A 22,427-nucleotide genomic window follows, 5' to 3' on the forward strand; every position below is an offset into this window, starting at 1 on the left:
AACCCTGCGGCCAAGGAAGGGCTGGCAGCCGAGGCGAGGCGAGGCGGGCCTGGGCAGCCATGCTGCCCTCACGGTGCGCTCACACAGCCACATCACGGAGAAGCATCCCGCTGCCTCAGACCCGTCCTGCTGTGACGGCACCGTTTAAAACACCGCCGAATTTACGTGACAGCCCGCGGCCCCCCCGGGCCCATCCACCGCCGCGGCGCCCGCCCCCAGGCCCTCCGCAGCCGCCCGGCAGCCAGTGCGCATGCGCCATCCGCCGCGCCGTCGCCGTCGCCGTCGCCGCTGGGGGGTGTGGCCAAGTCTCACAGCGGGGGCCCTGTCTGTTCTCTGCCGGGGAGTGGGCGGGAGGCGCCGCGGGAGCCGGCTGGGTCGTTCGGCGAGGCGGGGAGAGGAGAGGAGAGGTGAGGGGCGCGGAGCGGAGCGGAGCGGCGGGAGGCGGCTGTGCCGGCCGCGCGGGCGGGCCTGGCGCCGGGGACGCCGCTAGTGCCGAGGCGGAGGGCGCAGGGCCGCGGGGCGGGCGCTGGGCTGCTGCCGCGCCTGGGCGGGCGCGGGGACCGAGCCGCGGCTGGGCGGTGGGGGGGCCGCCGCTCCCTCGGGGCCGCTCTTCGGGGGCTGCCGCGATCTGGTCGTGCTGGACCGGAACGCGTCGTGCGCGCAGCGGGGCGGGCAGCCCCAGGCGAGGCCTGCGGGGGATGTCACCGCGGCGGGGGCAGCGGCAGGGCGTCAGGCCGGCAGCGAAATAACAACGACTGCTGCCGTTACTCAGTTGTGGGGGGTGGTGGTGTTTATTTTTTTTATTTAAGCCTGGTTATTTTGAAGAGTTGTGAAGTGCCGCACATGTGATACCAAGCGATGGGAGTGTTTGCGGGTATTCTCACTCCGCTGGTTTGGTAGGAACACCGGTTTGAATCAGGAGTCCTTAAAAATGAGCAAAAGGCAATAAATATAGGAAATGTGATCTCAGTGCTCCCAGCGATCATTTTCTGTTATTTAGCTTAGCTTACCTTGTTGTAATTACTTTTGGTGAACTGGTATGGACCAGATCTGAAATTGTAGTGCTATGACAATCCCTCTCTGGTTCAGCTGCATTAGCAATGCTTGTCCTTCTTAGCATTAGGATGCTGTATTGGGTTTACGTGGCAAGGTTTTGGTAGTGTGGAGTGTACAGGGGTGCCTTCTATGAGAAGATGCCAGAAGCTTCCCCCATGTCAGATGGAGCCAGTGCCAGCCGGCTCCAAGATGGACCTACAGCTGGACAAGGCTGAGCCCATTAGTGATGGTGGTAGCACTTCTGTGATAACGTGTTTAAGAAAGGGTAAAAACTGCTGCACAACAGCAGCTGGGAGAGAGGAGGGAGAATGTGAGAGAAACAGCCCTGCAGACACTAAGGTCAGTGAAGAAGGAGGGGGAGGAGGTTCTCCAGGCGCCGGAGCACAGATTCCCCTGTAGCCCCTGGTGAAGACCATGGTGAGGCAGGCTGTCCCCCTGCAGCCCATGCAGGTCCATGGTGGAGCAGGTATCCACCTGCAGCCCATGGAGTACCCCATGCTGGAGCAGGTGGATGTGCCCGAAGGAGGCTGTAATGCCATGGAGAGCCTGTGCTGGAGCAGGCTCCTGGCACGACCTGTGGACCAGTGGAGAGAGAGGAGCCTATGCAGGAGCAGGTTTTCCAGCAGGACTTGTGACCCTGTGGGGTTCCCATGCTGGAGCAGTCTGTTCCTGAAGGACTGCACCCAGTGGAAGGGACCCATGCTGGAGCAGTTTGTGAAGAACTGTGGCCTGTAGGAAGGACCCGCTTTGGGGAAGTTCGTGGAGGACTGTCTCCTGTGGGAGGGACCCCACGCTGGAGCAGGGGAAGAGCGTGACTGCAACCCTTATTCCCTGTCCCCCTGCTCCGCTCAGGGCGAAGAGGTAGAGAAGTTGAGAGTGAGTGAAGTTGACCCCAGGAGGAAGGAAGAGGTAGGGGGAAGATGTTTTTAAATTATTCTTATTTCTCATTATCCTACTTTGATTTGATTGGTAGTAAATTCAGTTAATTTCCCTGAGTTGAGTCTGTTTTGCCCATGATGGTAATTGGTGAGTGATCTCTCCCTGTCCTTATCTTGACCCACGAGCCTTTCATTATATTTTCTCCCCTTGTCCAGTGGAGGAAGGGGAGTGATAGAGTGGCTTGGTGGGCACCTGGCAGCCAGCCAACCACAACCCACCACAGATGCTTACCATTCACATTGATTACATTGGGAAAACAAGCAAGGGTCCCTTTCCTATACCTTGTCTTTTTTTCTTTATCTTTTGCGCATGTGTGTTGGGGGTTCATTTGGGATGGGTGTTTTTTATCTGTGTGGTTGATGGTGTAGAGTGCCTCTTCAGCAATGAGACTAGGAAAAATACAGCTTAGGACAAACAAGCAAAGAAAGGTGTCAGGAGAAGTGAGATGTAATTAGTTACAGCTTAACAAGGCAGGCTGCTCAGGCACACGGGATAAGTTTAGGGATGTTTAGTAGCCAGTGTGTGCCTGCTGAGACCAGCTATTTTGGCAGGGTCCTTTGCAGTATGTTAGGAGAGGACTACTGTGAGAATCTGCAAGATAATTATTCCCTTTCATAGTATTCCTGTATTATTTTTTGTTTCTGGAGGCAGGGATATGAGAAAGAACTGCTCATGTGGAGCTTGTTTTGGGTAGAGATGGATTTGTTTCAGGGTGATGCTGCTTCCTTTGCAAGGGTTGTATTTTGTATGACACTAATATCTCTGTCAGCTACAACATGGAAATAAATTACACAATGCTCTAAGTTGTTAATGTTAAAGAAGTTTCTGCTAAGTGTTTTTTTGAGACAGAATGCTGTCCCAAATGTTGTAAGCTGGGGTACAGCTTGTCAGTAGTTTTCAAGGCTGTTGTTGATAGGCTGTAGAGACTCTCGCCAGCTCTCATGAGCCTGAGCCTCCTTGTTTTTGCAGTAAAAGACAGTCAGAAATGGGAAACACTCTTCTGCTGTTGCTTTTCCAATTCTTGGGATTATTGTGTGGAAATTGTGCCATTCCTGGAAAGGAGAGAAAGGGGCTGCAAGAAATACTGATGCTTATACCTATTTATAGAAGGGGCTTGGCATACTGACAAGAGTGGGTAGTAACCATGGTTCCTAAAGGTGACAAAGCAGTTGTTCAGAATTTTTTTTTTAAATTAATAGAAAGTGGTCCCCAAATTAAAGTAGCCACCTAAACTGAAGAAGAGGAAAAAACCCTCACCTATTCGTTTTATTTCTTTCTTTTCACAGTGTCCAAGTCTTGACCTAATCTTGATAGCTTTCATGTCTTTGGTGCCAAAAAGCAAGACACTGGGTTAAGATAAGGTTGTTTTGTGGTTTTTTTTGTTTTTTGTAATAACTCCAGATTTAGGTAGTGCTTAGGTTCCATTTTATAAACCATACCTGGAATTTTCTGCAATGATTTTGACTATCTGTTGGCTCTGCAGTTACTACCAAAAGCAGCTGTACTTCTCCTAAACATGTCCTTCTTTCTGTTTTTATCTCATTATATCATTGCTCTCCAAGTGCACAAATGATTCTATGATGTTTCCATGGAGGTTATTTGCTATTGGAAAGACTGGAAATGATGCTTTGAGAAGTGGGATATAAATTAATAAATAGCATCACGGGGAGGTGTGCCCAGCTCAAGAATGGATTTAGCAATTCCTAACCATTTTCTGACTGAAGTCTTGAACTGCTAGGTTTGGTTGACCTCCAAATGTTACATGAAAGCGTATCTCTTCAAAGCTTTTGAAGAGCAGTAGCCACTACCCTTTGACTGGGTATTACTTCCTTAAAGTTTTCTGTACGGTCATTTTTAAATTTGCTTAATATTGTCTGTGAACTTTTTACCTCTTCTCAGAAGGATGAAATGTTAATGGTACTCTGACGACACTGCCGGTAATCATCTTCCATGATCTGTTTCTTTGGTGCTGCATAGTCACCAGAGAGAAAGTAAGTGTTCCAAATAGCGTACAGTGAGAAGAAAGACTTATTTTTGCACAAATGAATAACTACGAAATCATATGCATAGATTAGGAGAACTATAAAATGGCATTTAACATTTGTATTTTACTAGTGTGAAATAATAGCATTCAACAGCCTAGTTATGAAGAGATTTGCTGTTATGTAATTGAGATAAAAACCTTTCTGGTCTTTGTACCTGTGCAAAATCTGTGTGGGAAATAGATAATGAAACTACATATTAAGAGTAAGCTTTATTCTCTTTTTTCTTTTCACAATATTTGAGCATTAAATGTTTTAGCCTACCTATATTTTATAGCTTCTAATTCTTTTATGTAATCTCTAAAGAAAGAGAACCCATCTTGCTTAGTGTTAAGCATGTAGGCCAATCCATGCCCATTCAGCAGACTCCTTTAGTATGGAGAGAAGTGCTTTGTTGAATAATGATGTCATTGTGATCCTTCAGGTTCTTTTTGTAGTTAAGGGTGATGGCACTGGATCTCTAGCTTGCCAGGTTTCCAATACTATGTGTTTTTAATGTGCTCTTCAAAAAATGCCATTACAGTTGGATGCAGTGGATTCCTGCATTTTTTTGCAATGTTTTCCAATTGCATTGCCATCTCAGCTTTGCAGCAATGTGCAGGGTGGCATCTTTATTTTTGATTCATCGGTTTCCCAATTCTAAAGTTCAGATCAGAAACTATGCAAGTATGTGTTCAACTGAGGATGCAGCTTTCTCCCTCTTTCTACAGTGAGATTTTATTTCCTTGTTCCTTATTTCCTTGATCAGTGGTGCAGTCTGTCAGACTGACAAGTAATGGTGTCCCACAGGCATCAGTAGAGGGGCCCAACACTGCATAGTGCCTTCATTAATGACTTGGGTGATGAGATGGAGTGCACTCAGCAAATTTGTGGCCAATGCCAAATTGCAGAGAGTGTTCAAAGCACTGGTAAGTAGGGTGCTCTTCAGGTGGACCTGAACAGTCTGGAGAAATGGACTGATGGGAACCTCTTGCAATTCAGCATGGAGCAATGCAAGGTCTTGCGTCTGGAATGAAGTAATCCCATGCACCAATACAGACAGGGGCTGACTATCTAGGAAGCAGGTCTGCAGAAAAGGCCCTGGTGGGGGGTCCTGGTAGACACCAAGATGAACGTGAGTCAGCAGTGCTGTGTGGCAGCAAGAAAGGCCAGCTGCAGCTTGGGCTGTATTAGTAAGAATGTGACAACTGTGACTATGGTTGTTCCCCTCTGTGTGGCACTTGTGAGATAGCATCTGGAGTGCTACCCCCAGACTTTGGGCTCCCCAGTACAAGAAGGACACTGGAGCAAGTCCAGCAAGATGATCAGGGGTCTGGAGCACAAAACATACATGGGGAGACTAAGAGACCTGTGCCTGTTCAGCTTGGAGAGGGGAAGGCAAAGGAGAGATGTTACTGCCGTTTGCAACTACCTGGTAGGAGGATGCAGAAAAAAAAGGAACCAGACTGTTCTCAGAGGTGCACAACAATAGGACGAGAGGCAACCGGCCCAAGCTGGCTATATACAAATAAAAATTACATAGAAATCAAAATTCCTATTAGGTATTAGGAAAAAGGTGTGTTTTGTTTTTTTTTTTACCACAGGGGTTGTTGAATATTGGAACAACTTGCCCAGGGAGACTCCATGCTTGGATGTTTTCAGGACTTGACTGGACTTGGCATAGAACAAGCTGATCTAATCAGACCAGTTTTGATGAGGGTATTGGACTAGATGACCTCTGGAGATCTTTGAACCTAAACTCTGATTCAGTGATTCTTATTGGGAAGAGTAAATGTGGGTATGGATTTACCCAGTAAAAATTATCCCTGACCCACCTGATTGCATTTAGTAAAGGATAAAATAACTGGATTTGTCGACGAGGGGAGAGGGGTAGATGTCATTTATCTCTGCCTCCTGCAGTGTTCTTGTGTCAAAGGTAGGATGTTTGCCCACTGCCGGGGCTGCCCTCTGGACAGATTAGAGGAACAGGCTGATGGGAACCTCAGGAATTTCAACAATGACAAATGCCCTGCCTTGCCCCAGCCCTTACAGTACAGGCTGGGGATGGGCTGGCTGGAGAGCAGTTCTGCGGAGATGGCCATGGGCCCTGGCAGGCAGTGCCCCAGGTGGTATAAGCAGGGCACAGTCTGGGGAGCCAGGTTAGTGTGGGATTTAGTCCCCTCTGCTCAGCACTCATTAGACCTCATATCAACACCTCCAGTTTTGGATCCCCCAGCATAGGAGGGACACTGACCAGCAGGAACGAGTTCAGGAGAGACCGTTGAGACATTGGGGCTGGAGCCCTTACCCTGTGAGGAGAGGCTGTGACACTGCAGCTGGTTCATCTGGGAGGAGGGACTGTTTTGGTGGTACCCAACAGCAGCCCTGGCACTGATGAGAAGGGGATGAAGAAGGCTCAGCCAGGCTCTTCACAGCAGTCCATGGCAAAAAAGCTGAGGCTAGTGATGAAGAGAAAGCTTTTGTCAGTCGGGACAGCTCAGTAAGGTGGTGCCTTCTCTGTTCTTGGAGGTTTTCAAGCCCTGATGGGACAAACCCCTGAGCAACCTGGTCTGACCCCATGGCTGAACTTCCTTTGAACAAGAGGTTGAACTAAAGGCATCTTTAGGTCTCTGCAAGCCTTAATTATCCAGTGATCCTGTAAAATTTCCAGGCATTCCACATGCATACGCAAGTGCCTTTGCTGAGGGTGAATGCCAAAGACTGAAGAACTGTTTAGATGGTATTTAAATTAATTAAATTGCATTGATATACCTGTTGCATTGTAAATATCTTGTAGATGTTTAGTGTAGATTGATTAAAATTGAGATTTTTTTTTCTGATGGGGGGGCAATAGACTTCTAGTCTAACTGAAATAACTGATTTGTGCTTCCATTGAAAGTATGTACTGTGCTTCTAATGATCCTCTACTGTAGTTTCTCCTTTTAATATGAATAATACAAACTACCTGGTAGCAGATAGCATGTAATTCCAGTGTGTCAAAACTACCCAGGAAGGAACCTTCCATCATTTTGCTGCTTGTTAGGTAGAACTGGAGGGGGTTGTTTTTTGTGACTCAGTTGATATATACAGATAGGTTGAATGCATCTAGATCCATTGGAGTTTAGACATACTCAACAGATCTAGGTATGTCTGGAATCATTTGCTGTAGTGATCGTCTTTCTTTTCAAAAAAAAAGGCAAGATGTAAACTCTAGTTTAATGTGTGTTCATTTATTATATGGATGCCTGTTGTCTCAAAATGCAATTAAATCTATTCTAAAACAACACAAACCCATACTGACATCATTCTGAGTGCAGTTAACAGGTTTTTTTTTTTTTCTCCTAAACTTTCAGAAATATAATTCACAAGTATATGGGAATATTTTGCTGTTTAACTGCCAGGAATTTATATTCATTGAGGTGGAAACTATTAATTTTGAGTTTTCCTGCTGTGAATGGTGTTTGATGTGGCACATGCTGCATTTGCATGTTTCCAGGGTTTAATTCCGTCTTTTTGAAAATAAGTGGCAAGATTCTGAACACATCACACCAATAGCATGTCTTGAAATTGGAGTACTGTGCATGAATATGTTTTCTCAGTGCTTATTGCAAAGGATTACACTTACATTTTCAGCAAGTGCTAGGTTTTTTATTTTTTAAGGAAGCCATCCCAAGTGACTGGAGGTGTGTTTACAGTAAAATGAAATGTTTGAATATTTGACGTTGGCCATCAATTTCACTGGTGTGCCAGCAAGGTAAGCTGAGTTCTGATTTCTCTCCAATTTAGGTTCCTGTATGCTTGTGGGTGACTGCATATCCCAACTTATAGAGAAGGTTTTTTTGTCAAGTGTTCCAGCTCCTAACTACAATTACCATTTATAGTCTTACAGGTGGGTCTTTTGTTTGTTTTACTTCTGTTTTTGCATGAAAAAAATGAAAAATTTTTGGAGAATTTTTTATTTTAAACCATGTTTTAGAAACTGTGAACACTCCTCTTGAGCTGTCCCATTTTCAAGTCAATGAGGTATACTTAAAATGCTCTCAAGGTAAATGCTTTCAGAGTACACACATGCTGTGCCATATGGAACTGTACATTTGCTCCAGCTTTCAGAAATGTTGATTACCCATTCTTTGTGCAAGACCAATGAGTATTCAGCATTTCTTGGGTTTAAGCCCATAAAGCAAGGTGATACGGTAGACTTAGGAGGGGAAAGAAAATGCTTTAGTCCTTACATCTGCTGTTAAGTACAACATAAATCTTGTGTATTTTTTTCTGGTAAATAGCACACTTTCTTTCCTAGTCCTAAGTATATTTTTTTAATCTCTCTTGCAGAGTGAGAATTAGTGTCATATGACAGAGCCAAAATGTTGGATGACATCAAGAAGCGGTTTGAATTTCCTAATGCAGTTATTCAGTCACAGGTAATTTTTTTAAAAGCATGAAACAAATTGAATTGTCTGTGGAAACCTTTGTTCCAAGGCCTGCTGCCTGATGGTAAAAAGGTGATAAGGAAGACACTTTTTTTTTTTGGGGGGGTGGTGTGCTCCAAAGGCAGAAAACCATAGAAGTTGCAAACAAATGCTAATTTCCCTCTCTGTATAATCCAAACATTGCACATAATACCTCATCACTTTAAAGTCTCTGCAGGAAAATTGGAAACTTTCCAGGACTTGAAGGTTCAGATGGGGCCAAATGGTTTTTAGTGATCCTGTGATCTCAAGAGAAGCCAGGAGTTGTCAGATGTCATGTGTGGGGTCGAAATACTTGACAGTTCTATAAAGTATTGTCTTTAGGACTGATCTGTTTTCTTCCTGTGTGATGAGAGCTGATGAACTACTGCAGTCTTGTATGTCATCAAAGAATAACTGTGTACAGCTCCACTGATCAGCAGACCAAACCCCTTTGTTTTCAGATCTATGCATTGGCTCCTAATCATGTTCACCTGAAACTTTCTCATGTGCATAAAAGTGTTTATCATAGTATTTTTAATGGACAGGAATGAAGAAAGTAATAGGCTCTGTTTAAAAAATACACCTTCCTTGCTTTGGCCATCTCTCATTTCAGTATTAAAAATGTCTCTCTTCAGATCTGTAAGATCATTGCTAACTTCCCTGTTTTCTTCCTCTTCCTGTTTTGAATTCAGTATTAAATATGTAGCCATTTGTTTGGTGGAATAAGTTGATGTGAATGCAGTCTGTGCAACCTGGTGTCTCTTGCCTTTTCAGTTCAGCTCAGTTTACACTGGTTTACAATAATTAAGTTTGTAAGAGAGACGCAGAAGTCCCCTTGTGATCAACTGGGCATTTAGGTGAGGGAGTCATGTCCCTGTTCATCTAAGGTCTAGCAAAGTGTCCTGTACTGCGGATGAGTTCACGTCACTACTAACCTTGATGAGTAGGACTCGGCATCTTTGAAGCAGTTCGTTTTTCTTCAGTGCAGAAGAATGTCCCCATGATACAAGTATTGCTGAAATGTCTTGGCTCATCGCTATAGCTACATGTCATTAAGGGCTACTGATGTGCTTTGGTTGATTTTGTGCTGTGCTTTGGTTGTTTTGCTAGTTTCCACTTATATTCTGTGGCCCCTGAAAAGCATGCTGTAATCTTCAAAGTATCATCAGGCCAGGATTCAACTTTGTGACAGATGTCTTCTCTTTCTGGGACCAACCAAGACATCTGCTCTGCAGAGCATGTAGCCTACACAGACAAGGATGAGCAAAGTGAGGAACTTGAGCAGAGTTTTGTAGGTCAAGAAGTTTTACTGGTGAATCCAGTTCTTGGAATGCAGTGGGCTAATCTACATTTTGACTTCCCTGCATAGCTCACTGCAAAAGCCACTTTCTATTGATAAGCCCCTTTTCCAGTGTAATGAAATTGTTTTAAAGGATGTGGTTGTGAATTCGTTTCTGAAGTTCCTTATAAGCAGGAAAAAGAAAAAATAATAGAAGATTCTCTTGGTAGGTTCAGTAAAAAAGATATAATCTGCCTGGGGGACATGTTGCTGTTGCAATGGGATAGCTGCAAAGAAACAGAGATAAATATCTGACTTTGTCCCATTTTTGCATTCTGTTTTCACGAGAGTAAGGTTCCCAAATAATTAACTGTCTTTTTAAGTCAAATGTGTTAGAGTACGTATCCAAACCTTTGAAAGGCATAATCCTTGTAGTCTAGGAAGGTTTAAAGCATCATCTTTCCTGAAAATGTGAACTGTTATCTCAGAGTGCTGCTATTTGTCATGTCAGGCTAGCAGCTAGTATCTAAATGAAGTGTAAATAAACCTTGAAAGCAGAATGAACCTGAAAACATTTAAAATAATCTCTTCCTGTCTTTTTATACCCTAACAAAACAGAAATGTTACTGTTATTTTTTTCTTGCTGGCTTCCTAGTTTACTTTTTCCAAAAGTAAGGATCTGTCCTTACCATAGAAGAGTAGATGCAGCTGCTGTTCTAGGTACATTGATCATCTGAAACATTTTTGTACTTTTACTATGAAAAGATGTCTTTCTGTCTCTCACCGAAAGGGTTTTCTGTGTAGCAGTTGTTGCATTAAGAATTACTGTCGTGTAGGAGTCTGAGGAGCGGCTAAGGGGGGGAACCCTTCCGTTGAGTCATGAGGTTCAGACAGAACCCCCTTGCTTTCTAAACTTGTCAGAGAGGAGTCTAGGTGCGGCTAAATCCAGTCTTAGTCTCAGACTTGATCAACGGTTATTTTCTAAGGACTGTATATGCAGCTGTTCATCAGAGTTAAGGCGACAGCGTTAATTTAAATGTGCTGCACCCCCAGTCTAGTCGTGTTGCGTGAACTATCACGGCCACACTTAAAGAGTCTGATTGTGTTCACTAATTACCACGGCTAGATTAATGAAGAATGCAGTTTATTAAAGCGACAGACACAAAGATTCTTTGGATTACCAGTGATAAATTCACTGTCTGCAAAGCACATACCAAGAGTATGAGTGACACTGCCGGCTATAAACGCATTAACAGATAATAAAGCAACTCTAGAGAAATTTTTAAGTTGCCCGGGGAGGCACTTGGAATAACCAAGTGTTCGAATCTTACCCAAAGGCGTCCCGATGGGGGGGAAGAGAGGCTCAGCCCGTCGACTGATCGCAGAGGTCAGAGTGGTACACGATGGTATCTTCCCTAACATTCTCTTAAGCCATTTTATACTATCTTTCACCTTTCAGGTGGAGCTTGAGTGACTCTAGTCATACCTTTGTTTAGGATTGTTGTAAAGTTTTCAAAGCGCAAGCTCAGTGAGGGGTGGTCACACCTTAGAGGCGTGTAGCTTTTGGGATGGAGGTGTGTTTTGGTATTATAATGATGTTATAATGAGCAAAGTTCATCAAAGGACAGCATTTTGTCAGAAACATGACATACTGTTGGCCCAGGGTAGCAAACGTGAAGCTTGCTGGTCACACGCAATACCTTTGAGTTCCCATTTAATAGCAGAGCCTGGCCGCGGCGTCTCCACACCACTCCACCCTCTGAACAGTACCTTCTTAGAGTCAGCATACCAAGTTCCCCTGGCATCACCGATGTCTTAAGGTTACAGGCCTAGGGAACTTCCATGGAATGGATTCCTTGCATGTCAGCTGCATTCCACCCGGGAATCTTCTTCAATGCTGTACCTTACCTAAAGGTGTGAATATAAGTTTAATTTCTAAGTCATCTCCAGCAATTGTCCCACAACAGGATCAATGATAATGAAACAAGACAGAGTAAGGCATTAGAGATGAGGCAGAAAACAAAAGCCTGGATTCAAACACCCTGAAGCCTTTGAGGGTATTTCAGTATTTCAGTCCACATTTAGATTTTTTTAGGCAGTTTGAGGAAATCAGACATTACTTCTATTAAAATAGAATGAGATGCTTAATCTTAAACCTCAAATAAACAAACATATTCTGTTCTTTAGAACTGAAGCCCTCATTCTTTAGAACTGAAGCATTTTTTTTGAGGACCTTGAAAAATTAGATTTTGTTTGTGAACTCTGCCACAGAATAGCTTTATGAGGAATACTGTTAACTTCAAATGCCTTCTTTAAAGTAAATGAAACATTTCTGGCAGTAGGTATGCTAGGGGATATGTAAAGTGCTTAAGGTATGATAGTATGTTTGTCATCAGTGTTTAGCAAAACTTGCAATGCAAAAATTTGGGCAAGTTGCTTAGAGTTGCTGTGTTCGCTTCCTCTCTTGCTTCTGCTGCCTTATATAGTGAAGTACTTAATTACCAGTGCTGTTAAGTACACTGAGATCTGTACAGCAGTGGAGCTGTAAATGTCTATTACAGTTCACGCATTAAAATATCTGCAATTCCTGAGTATGTACCTGATTCTAATTTTATAAGAGGTTCTGTACAAAGAGACCCTTGGATCTGTGTGGAGCCCTGTGGAAGTTTGTTTTTCATCTGCCTCAGGATAACAGTAAAAATTAGTATGCTAGCATTACGGAGATTTTTGACCCTAAAATGTATTTCAGCTTCCATACCAGTAAGTTTGGTATTTCAAATCACAAGAAAACGATCGTATGCAACAACAGTGTAAATTCTTCCTAACGGATAAGTGAAAAGTAATGCTTGATCTGCACGTATTCTTTATTTCTTTTTCTCTTTTAGGCAGTCGGTCATCTGATTGCTGCAGTACTGAAAGAAAATCTTTCTTCAGAGAAGATCAGACAGGCTTCTGACCAGGTCTGTGGCATTCTTTCACTTCTGTCTTCTCTCCTATCCATATGTGTTTATGTTTTTCTATGGTTTCCCATTCCCCACTGTGTAATTTTAATAATTCCTAGAAGTTAAGTAGCGTAGTTAGCAATATGTGTCTGCCCGTACAGGTAGAAACGGTAAATCTCTGTGATCAGAAAAGCAGTTTTAATTCCATCAGAAGTCTTACTGGCAGAAGTCTTAAATCTGCAGAATACCAACATCTAGCTATGCTCAGTTTAGAGAGTTATTTGAGTTAATTTACGTTACTGCAAGTGAAGTGCCATATGGTGAGACATTATCACTTGAGTAGTAAAGTCTTTTACATCACTGTAAAAATTTCAAGGAGTATGGCATTTCACATACCTGTATTGGTGTTATATTTCATATTAGCTAAGTAGAGCTTATATTTCTTTGAGACAGCATGGTGCAAAGGCATACTTTGCCTTTTAGTTGAGTCAAGCTCGCTTAAGTGCAGGTCTGTCTTGTTAACTGAGAGGCATATGAAATGCTGGCATTTGCAAGTGTCACAGCAGTGTAGGAGAGGTGTTAGTTAGGACTTGCTCCTCCGTTTTTCCTCCCCAAAAGCTGACTTGTACAGAAATGAGCAGAAAGTGATTTGTGGATTTTTCCTTCCAGTCTGAAGTCTTAAATCTGCCCCCCAAACTAGCAAACCCAAACCTGAAAAGTGCTGAGTTTTGATGTGAAGGAATGTTGGAGGTGTGTAGTTTCTCTAGCAGAAGCTCCTCCAACAGTCCTGATCATAGTCATGTTCCCAAATGACATTCTGTTTTGAGCTACAAGTTGACTCTTCCCATTTGCTGCCCCATGAAGGTATTTAACTGAAATACAGCAACACCATCTAAAATGCTAAGAAGTAGAAGATTGTGCCGCTTAGACATTACAGGCTTCCTTTTTATTGAAGAGCATTTTGCAGTGTTCAGTTGTTTAAAAACGTTCCTTATTTCTCCATTTGGAAGCTACAAAGTCAGCAAACTAACCTGTGAATGCAAATTTAGCATGAAAACAAGCAGCAGTTTTGATGGATACTGCCAAATCTTTGTGCTTACTAGCAAATGCAGAGAACTGAGGACTTCATAGGGTGAGTAAAGACAACTTACCTCTGGATAGCCCTTTGTATGCCTACCTCTGGCTGTTTGCAGTACACCTTGCTGTAAACATAGCTTGACATAGCAGTTCCTGAGTTGTCTCCAGTTACATCTGGATCTTTTTAAGAAAAGTGAAATTGATGCTAGCCCACCTGCATAGGCACAGCTGAAAAATTTGTCTGCCTTACCCTTTTCTCAGAGACTCCTGTCCTGACTGAGGGCATAGGCAGTAGGGGGCAGGAAAGTGGGAGCTGTCCTGGGAAAGGCCTTTCTTAGGTGTACAATCTGTACCCCAGCTTCATCTCTTGTGCTCTCTAAGACTTCAGGAGAAGCTATTCAGCAGACTTTTAAATAAAAGTGTGTTTGAGATGAACGAAGAGAAATCCATGTCAGCTTTCTCATTGCTTGTGTCTCATGCTTTTCACTTCAGACTCCTGCTCTGAACTTGCTTTGGGAGAAGTGCTGCAGTGAGAATGTTGCCTTGCGAACAGCCTGCTCTGAGGGGTTGGTGGCACTTGTTGCAGAGAAACATGCTGAGCTTGACTACGTTCTTCACGGAGCTCTCAACCTAATTCCGTCAGCAAGGTAGTGTTTGGTTGCCTGATTTTGTGTCTTTTTGTCAGCTGGTTATCAGTCATTGCTTTTCCCTTGTAAATACGGGGGAAGAGGAGAGGTTCTGTAAATGACAGTATCTTCAAAAAACCTGTAGCATTAAGGACTGACATTGCCCTGCCACTCTGCTGAAGGCTATTGCCTTCATCTTTGCAGTGTGACCATGTGGGTCTGACTTAAGAACTCATAGAGTATACTATGCATGTAAGCTGAAATTGTTAGCAGTTCAGACTAATGCTCTGAGCTTTGAACTGTGGAACTGTGGAAATCCTGCCTAGTTTTGTTGCCTCTATCATGGGGAAACAGGAAGAAAATGTCAGCAACTGCCATTATGGGAGAGGGAAGCAGCTTCCTAATCAGTCTGTCCAAAAAAACTAGTTGCTGAAATAGAGTGACCATAAGACGGTGAGTGGGGATTAGGAATGCTGGGTTTTGTTTGCTTGTCTGCTGAGGAAGAAATCATTTTACCTAACTCTGCAGCTACTTCCTCTTACAAAATTCTGCAAATATAATACCTACGTCTCACAATGGTGTTTTGAGCTGGACTGCCTGTGCAACATACTGAGAGAATGCAGTTATCGTGGGAAAAAGACACTGTGCATAAAATGTATAAATGGGAAGTCAAATGATCGTTGGGAAGATGGTTCCATTCAAATCTGCCAACCTTATAAAGTTCCTTGGGTTATCTTTCTCTCTTCTGATTTTTGGCAGCTAACTGGATTTCTGCGCTAAGCCTCCTTATTCTCTTCCTAGAGAATGCTATAATTGTTTTTAGCCAAGCCAGCCAATTGGTGCTACACCTATGATGTATTATGCTGGTGGCCTCAGCATAGAGGTTGCAAGAACCATGCTATTCAATACATGTTTTTCACCCCTTCTAACCTTCACATAATCAGTTTTAGGCTGAGGTTTGTCACAGTCAGTCTGAACCAAAGGTGAGTTTAGGTTTGAGTAAACTAGTGAAATGATTAAGAAATCAGATATTTTAAAAAAGACTGTTTCACTCCGTGTGACTTGCTTGTTTTACAGCTAGGGTCTTGCTGTGATGATGCTGATTCTATACTGAGTTTACAATAGGTGGTTATGGATCCCTAGGAAAGGTTTTTGCTGGCAAAGCTTGTGAAGAAGGAGGAAGGGGGTGACATTCAGAGTGATGGCGTTTGTCTTCCCAAGTAACCATTACACATGATGGAGCCCTGCTTTCCTGGAGATGGCTGAACACCTGCCTGCCCATGGGAAGCAGTGAATGAATTCCTTGTTTTGCTTTGCTTGCGTGCATGGTTTTTGCTTTCCCTGTTAAACTGTCTTTATCTAAACCCACGAGTTTTCTCATTTTTACTCTTCCTATTCTTTCCCTATCCCACCGTGGGGGGAGAGAGCGAGCAGCTGTGTGGGGCTTAGTTGCCGGCTGGGGTTAAACCACGACTCCACGAAAGCAGGTTTCCACCGTGCATAACGGTTACTCGGGAAGACAAACACCATCACTCTGAATGTCCCCCCTTCCTTCTTCTTCCCCCAGCTTTATATACTGAGCATGACATCATATGGTATGGAATACCTCTTTGGTTAGTTGGGATCAGCTGTCCCGGCTGTGTCCCCTCCCAGCTTCTTGGGCACCCCCAGCCTAATCGCTGGTGGGGTGGTGTGAGAAGCAGGAAAGGCCTTGAGTCTGTGTCAGCATTGCTCAGCGGTAACTAAAACATCCCTGTGTTATCAACACTGTTTTCAGCACAAATCCAAAACATAGGCCCATACTAGCTACTATGAACAAAATTAACTCTATCCCAGCCAAAACCAGTGCATTTTCCACCCCTTATTCCATACCATTTACGTCATGCTCAGGTCCCACACTATCCAATACCTCCTCATTAACCACCACCCCCCTTCCCATCCTTTGATATAATACATAGATATCACTCCCTTACTCTATGGACACCCTTGTAAAATGTCCATAAAATGTCCAGAAATGTCCACAAAATGTCCACTGAGTTCATTTAGTCCATGACTTTGGGCTCCATCTGTTATGGTGGTCACTCAGGACAGGAGAAGTTGTGTGTTGCGTGGAGTTATTGGGCACTGAAGCCAGCTCAGGTCAGGTCACTGCTGCACTTACACTGTTTCTTGTAAGGCTTGTCCTCAATTGGTTCAGGTGGTTCCTGCTATAGTACTTCCTATACCAGGAAAGTCAAATCCTGGGTTACAACAATTTAAAGGTATTTCCATTACAATCTCCACCCCTGGTCCCTTTGGACCAGACCATAGGGTTTAACAATGCAGTAAGCACCTCCCCTTGCCCCGGCTCTGGCTTTGACTTATCCACAGACTGCAGTCCCTTAGGGGAGTACCTGCTCCAAGTGGAGCCTTATCTATGAGCCACAGTCTCTTCAGGGGTTATCTGTTGTGATGTAGACTATATCCACAACCACAGTCACTTTGAGGTGCACCTGTTCCAGTGCGGCCTTTTCCATGGGCCACAGTGCCTTCAGAGGTATACCAGCTGCCGCATGGCCTTACCCATGGCTGCAGTCCTTCCAGGGGGGTGTACCTGCTCTGTTGTGGCCTTCTACATGGCCACGTGCTTTGAGGTGCTCCAGCATGACCTCATGCACAGGCACTGATCCTTCAGGTTGTACCAGCTGCAGCATGGACTTCATCCACAGCCACAGGTGCTTCAAGGTGTACCTTCTCTGGTGTGGACTTATCCTTGGGCCACAGTCCCTTCAGAGGTATTCCTGCTGTGGCACAGACATAACCATGGCCACAGACGCTTCGAGAGGTACCTGCTCTGGCTGTGGATAAGCCCATGCCACAGACGGGTGAGGGTGTCCTGCTTCCATGGATTCATCCACACGTCACAGCCCCTTCAACTTGAGTTCATACTGGAGTTCCAGCCTGTCCAGTACAGCAGCACAGAAACAGCAGCAGTGCCGCAGCCATCTGCTAGCTCAGGTGCATCGCTATTGCTGTTATCAAAATGTTCCCAGGCACAGTAGTGTAAGGTGATAAACAGTACAGCGAACAGCAAAAGCAAAAAGCAGCCGCTAATGAGCGCTAGACTGTAATATACAGTAAGGCAAGCAAGCCCCACGGCAAGCACACAACCCTGCTGATTAATGGATAAACAGCAATAACAGCTATAAATTCAGTCTAGCACATTCCAATCAAACCTGTCGTTATCTTGAACCCTTTGAGCCTCATGTTGGGTGCCAAAAAGGACTGTCATGGTTTAACCCCAGGCGGCAACTAAGCCCCACACAGCCGCTTGCTCACTCCCCCCTGATGGGACAGGGGAGAGAATTAGAAGAGTAAAAGTGAGAAAACTCCTGGGTTGAGTTAAAGACAGTTTAATAGGGAAAGCAAAAGCTGCTCACACAAGCGAAGCAAAACAAGGAATTCATTCACTGCTTCCCATGGGCAGGCAGGTGTTCAGCCATCTCCAGGAAAGCAGGGCTCCCTCACGCGTAATGGTTACTTTGGAAGACAAACGCCATCACTCCTGATGTCCCCCGCTTCCTTCTTCTTCCCCAGCTTTATATACTGAGCATGATGCCATATGGTATGGGATATCCCTTTGGTCAGGTGGGGTCAGCTGTCCCAGCCGTGTCCCCTCCCAGCTTCTTGGGCACTCCCAGCCTCCTTGCTGGTGGGGTGGGGTGAGAAGCAGAAAAGGCCTTGACTCTGTGTCAGCACTGCTCAGCAGTAACTAAAACATCCCTGTATTATCAACACTGTTTCCAGCACAAATCCAAAACATAGCCCAATACTAGCTACTATGAACAAAATTAACTCTATCCCAGCCAAAACCAGCACAGTTTTAGAAATAGATTTTTATAATATGAATAATTTCTGCAAGCCACTGTCCTCCAAATGACAAAATTTTACTATTTCAGTTAGGGCTTAAGGGAAGAATCTGCATTGTTAACAAAGAGGTAGAAGCACCTGGGCTTAGACTATGAGAACCTGGGGTAAGGTGGAGGGAAAGTTTCATTAGCTGTAGCTTGCAGACTAAGAAATGTGAAATTCCTGTTCAGCTAAGGGTTTGTTACAGTATCAGCATTTTATGAGGAAATGAAATGTTAATACAATTTTGAACTTCAAGAAATAAAAAGTGTAAAATGGGATATTTAGGATTGAGTTGGCTTGGATGGGTGTACTCTTTGCTGGGTAAAGAACTGGCTGGGTGGCTGGGCCCAAAGAGTGGTGGTGAATGGAGTTCACTCCAGTTGGTGGCCAGTCACAAGTGGTGTTCCCCAGGGCTCTGTGCTGGGGCCAGTTCTGTTTAATATCTTTATCAGTGATCTGGATGAAGGGATCAAGTGCACCCTCAGTAAGTTTGCAGATGACACCGAGTTGTGCAGGAGTGTTGATGTGCTTGAGGGGAGGAAGGCTCTGCAGAGGGACCTGGACAGGCTGGGTCGATGGGCTGAGGCCAACTGTGTGAGGTTCAACAAGGCCAAGTGCAAGGTCCTGCACTTGGGTCACAGCAACCCCATGCAACGCTACAGGCTTGGGGAAGAGTGGCTGGAAAGCTGCCTGGCGGAAAAGGACCTGGGGGTGTTGGTTGACAGCCGGCTGAATATGAGCCAGCAGTGTGCCCAAGTGGCCAAGAAAGCCAGAGGCATCCTGGCTTGTATCAGGAATAGTGTGGCCAGCAGGACTAGGGAAGTGATCGTGCCCCTGTACTTGGCACTGGTGAGGCCGCACCTCGAATACTGTGTTCAGTTTTGTGCCCCTCACTACAAGAGAGACATTGAGGTGCTGGAGCGTGTCCAGAGAAGGGCAACGAAGCTGGGGAAGGGTCTGGAGCAGAAGTCTGATGAGGAGCAGCTGAGGGAGCTGGGGTTGTTTAGTCTGGAGAAAAGGAGGCTGAGGGGAGACCTTATTGCTCTCTACAACTACCTGAAAGGAGGTTGTAGCGAGGTGGGGGTCAGTCTGTTCTCCCAGGTAGCAAGTGATTGGACAAGAGGAAATGGCCTCAAGTTGCACCAGGGGAGGTTTAGACTGGATATTAGGAAATTTTACTTCACTGAAAGGGTTATCAAGCATTGGAACAGGCTGCCCAGGGAAGTGGTTGAGTTGCCATCCCTGGAGGTATTTAAAAGACGTTTGGATGAGGTGCTTGGGGACATGGTATAGTGGTTGTCTTGGTAGTGTTAGGTTTATGGTTGGACTTGGATGATCTTAAAGGTCTTTTCCAACCTATACGATTCTGTGATTTGGTGATTCTGAAAATCAGAGTTATGTACTGAAAGGGCTTGGATCTGCCTTTTCTACACCATTCCTAGATTTTTCCATGTGTGAAACCAACACATGACTGATTGCTATAGTAAGTGCTGGCAAATTACCCAGGAACCTTTTATGTATTTTTGAAGTAGCTCCCTCCACCCCCCAGCTGCCACTATTCAAACCACATCCCCTAGGGATTGCAAAGCAGGGTTTATATAGCCTAACCACAGAAGTCTGTAGGTTTAAAATGTTTGTAGCCCCAGGAGCTGATTAAACTGGCAATTTCAGATTGGTTCACTTCAGTGCTGATACTTTTTTTTTTCCTTGGATCTTTTAGAATTGTGACCTGCTGTTCACCATCCTGTTCACTGCCAAATTTTCACCCAGGTTTGCTCTGTGGCTTTACACTGCTGTGTGCACAGTGTCTTAAATATGAAATTAGCAGCCACTGGCAGCCAGCAGAAAGGCACTTGCAAGTGTTGAGCACCTTTCAGTGCTGAATGGAGTTAGGTGAATGTTTTATTGGCAAAGACTACTCATGTTGTGTTCTTGCTTCTCTTCCTTCTGTTATGATGAATTTAGCAGGGGCTTAGTGCACCTGGTGGGTTTTATTTTGTCAGGTGTATAAAATTCTGCATGCTGGGAAAGACATTTTGCTTTGTCAAAGGTGAACATCCAGTGTTTATCTGAGTTAACTTGTGTGGTTCACACTATCTGCTCATTATATGAATGGGAATTTATTCTTACTTCTCAGGTGCATCATTGTACCATAACTGTTTCTTAGGCCCAGTGTTCAGTTTCCTCTGATGCCCCAAGAGCTTAAACTTCAGGGAGCATCACACTTATGTGTGTGTTTGTGTGTGTATGCATATATACAAAATATGTATACATGTGTAAATATATACATGTATGGTTTTACTCATTTTTAACATTGGTCTCCAGCTTTCTGTGTAGAAGATGATGGGAAAACTCTGGCCTGTATTCAATAATGAATGAGCGTAAATAATCAAGTCAATCTGTCAAAAACCTGTGAAACAATGGATTATTGTAACCTTTAAGAAATTGTCAGAAGGATTTCTGTGTGTGTATATGTATTTTCAGAATGTTTTTATCACCTGAGCACCCATACCTGTAGGAGGTGGGGAAATCCTTGCAATATGTCATACCATTGTGCTGCTTGTGTTCAGGAGCTGACTGCAAAGCCTAAAGCAGCCATTCTCCCCCCACTTCCTGCCTGGGAATTAGGACCAGCAATACAGGAGTTTCAGAAGAGGGAAGCCTGCTTTCTTACCGCGTGCTTTATGTTTTGTTTTTCCCCTTACTGCATAGTTACCCCATTGAAGCTGGGGAACATGCTAGCAAATTCCCATTTAACTGACTCTTTCTAGCCGTGAAGTATCTAAAAGGTTGTTCTCTCTCTCTCTCGCCTATACCCATCCAAAAGGCTCTCCTTCCTCCTCTGTGTGTTATGTTGACTGTATTGGGATTTGGAAGTCTGCTACATGCCTTCCTGTTGGTTGCTTTGCAGCAGAGTTCTGTCAAACCACATGCTTTCTTGTATAGTCAGATCTCAGTGTTTCAAGAGCCAACAGCCAGACATTTTCAAGATTACAGGCACATCTTATAACTGGTCCATTTTTGGAAGAAAGAAAGAAAACAGAAGCATATTCTGTCAGTTTTGATCTGGGTCAGTGTTTTCCAGCAAAAGTATGAAAGGCACAGAAGATAGAATATACTACTTTGCCTGTATCTGGAATATGAAACTAAGCATTTATTGGTTGGGAGATCCACTGTGGGAATCTCTAGATGTCCCCTGGTATGCCATACCAGCTTATGGAAAAGAGTCTGTCTGCAGGTGTTTATAAGGATAGTAAAGGTCTGGCAGTTAAGAGTGGTATTTTCCTGTGTGTTCACATTTTCTTTTATGAATGATTTGAGGGTTTTTTAGGTAATGCTTTTCTAATCATATGATCCTTTGCCTTTGCAATTTTTGAGTCTTCAGTAAAGTGTTTGTAGATATCAAGTAATGATATTTCTTTGTGATTACATGTTGTTACCACACATTATTGTGCTGATGTTGGTCCAGCCTGTGTGTGTGAACTGCCTTTTAACAGTGTTCATGTAAAGTCTCCCTGTTCTTTCATAGAAATTGCTTAATTTTGTTTGGACTTCTTGGTAAAGCTTAGAAGTCTAAATGTGTGTATATCCATACATAATTTAGGAATATGTTTGTGGAGCATGCTGCACTCTATGCCAAACAGTTAATATTACTGTATCTCAGTTTGCTCATGTGATAAATGAGGATGATGGTTTGTTTGTCCTATGAGAGGGTTACATAAATTCTGCATAACTTCTTGTTTCCAGCTCGCCGTCTGAGGAGTTCCTGCAGTTAGCCATTCACTGATGGAGAAGTGGAATTACAGATAAAATAGATTTCTCAGATTTTTTTCTGCTAGGAAGGAAAGAAGGGGGAACAGTAAAAAAGAAAAACAAAGCCCAGCACACAATTCTCTTTTTCCTCCCTTATCTTGCCCTGTGTGATAGAAGTAACTTTTTATCAGGTCACTATCTCTTATAATTGTATATTGTGTTAGCTCTTCCTGTTCATTATGTGAATAAAGTGAGGAGTGTTATGGTTTATTAACATGAATAGTAACCTATCTAATAGATTTTTAGGGGATGATGATACAATTGTATAGCATGTTCTAGATGAAAAGTCAAAGAATCGACCATAACTTTCTTTTCCTCTGCTTCTACATTTT

General features: G+C 43.9%; 1 protein-coding gene across 2 annotated transcripts in view; it reads left to right on the top strand.

Annotated features, from left to right (window-relative positions):
* The first annotated feature begins 277 nt into the window (after positions 1 to 277).
* The window catches only part of FOCAD (focadhesin), a 143,553-nt gene continuing 121,403 nt past the window's right edge, over positions 278 to 22,427 (top strand). The window contains exons 1-5 of one of the 2 annotated variants that reach the window (XM_072859913.1): positions 278 to 407; positions 7,803 to 7,905; positions 8,349 to 8,437; positions 12,632 to 12,706; positions 14,258 to 14,412. In XM_072859913.1, the coding sequence (XP_072716014.1) occupies positions 8,381 to 8,437; positions 12,632 to 12,706; positions 14,258 to 14,412 (287 nt within the window). In that variant the 5' untranslated portion in view covers positions 278 to 407; positions 7,803 to 7,905; positions 8,349 to 8,380. Of the gene's footprint in view, positions 408 to 3,966; positions 3,987 to 7,802; positions 7,906 to 8,348; positions 8,438 to 12,631; positions 12,707 to 14,257; positions 14,413 to 22,427 lie in introns of those variants that run through there. The other variant, XM_072859914.1, reaches the window with a different exon arrangement.

Source organism: Ciconia boyciana, chromosome 4 (assembly GCF_034638445.1).
Source record: "Ciconia boyciana chromosome 4, ASM3463844v1, whole genome shotgun sequence".
In the NCBI taxonomy this organism is placed as follows: Eukaryota; Metazoa; Chordata; class Aves; order Ciconiiformes; family Ciconiidae; genus Ciconia; species Ciconia boyciana.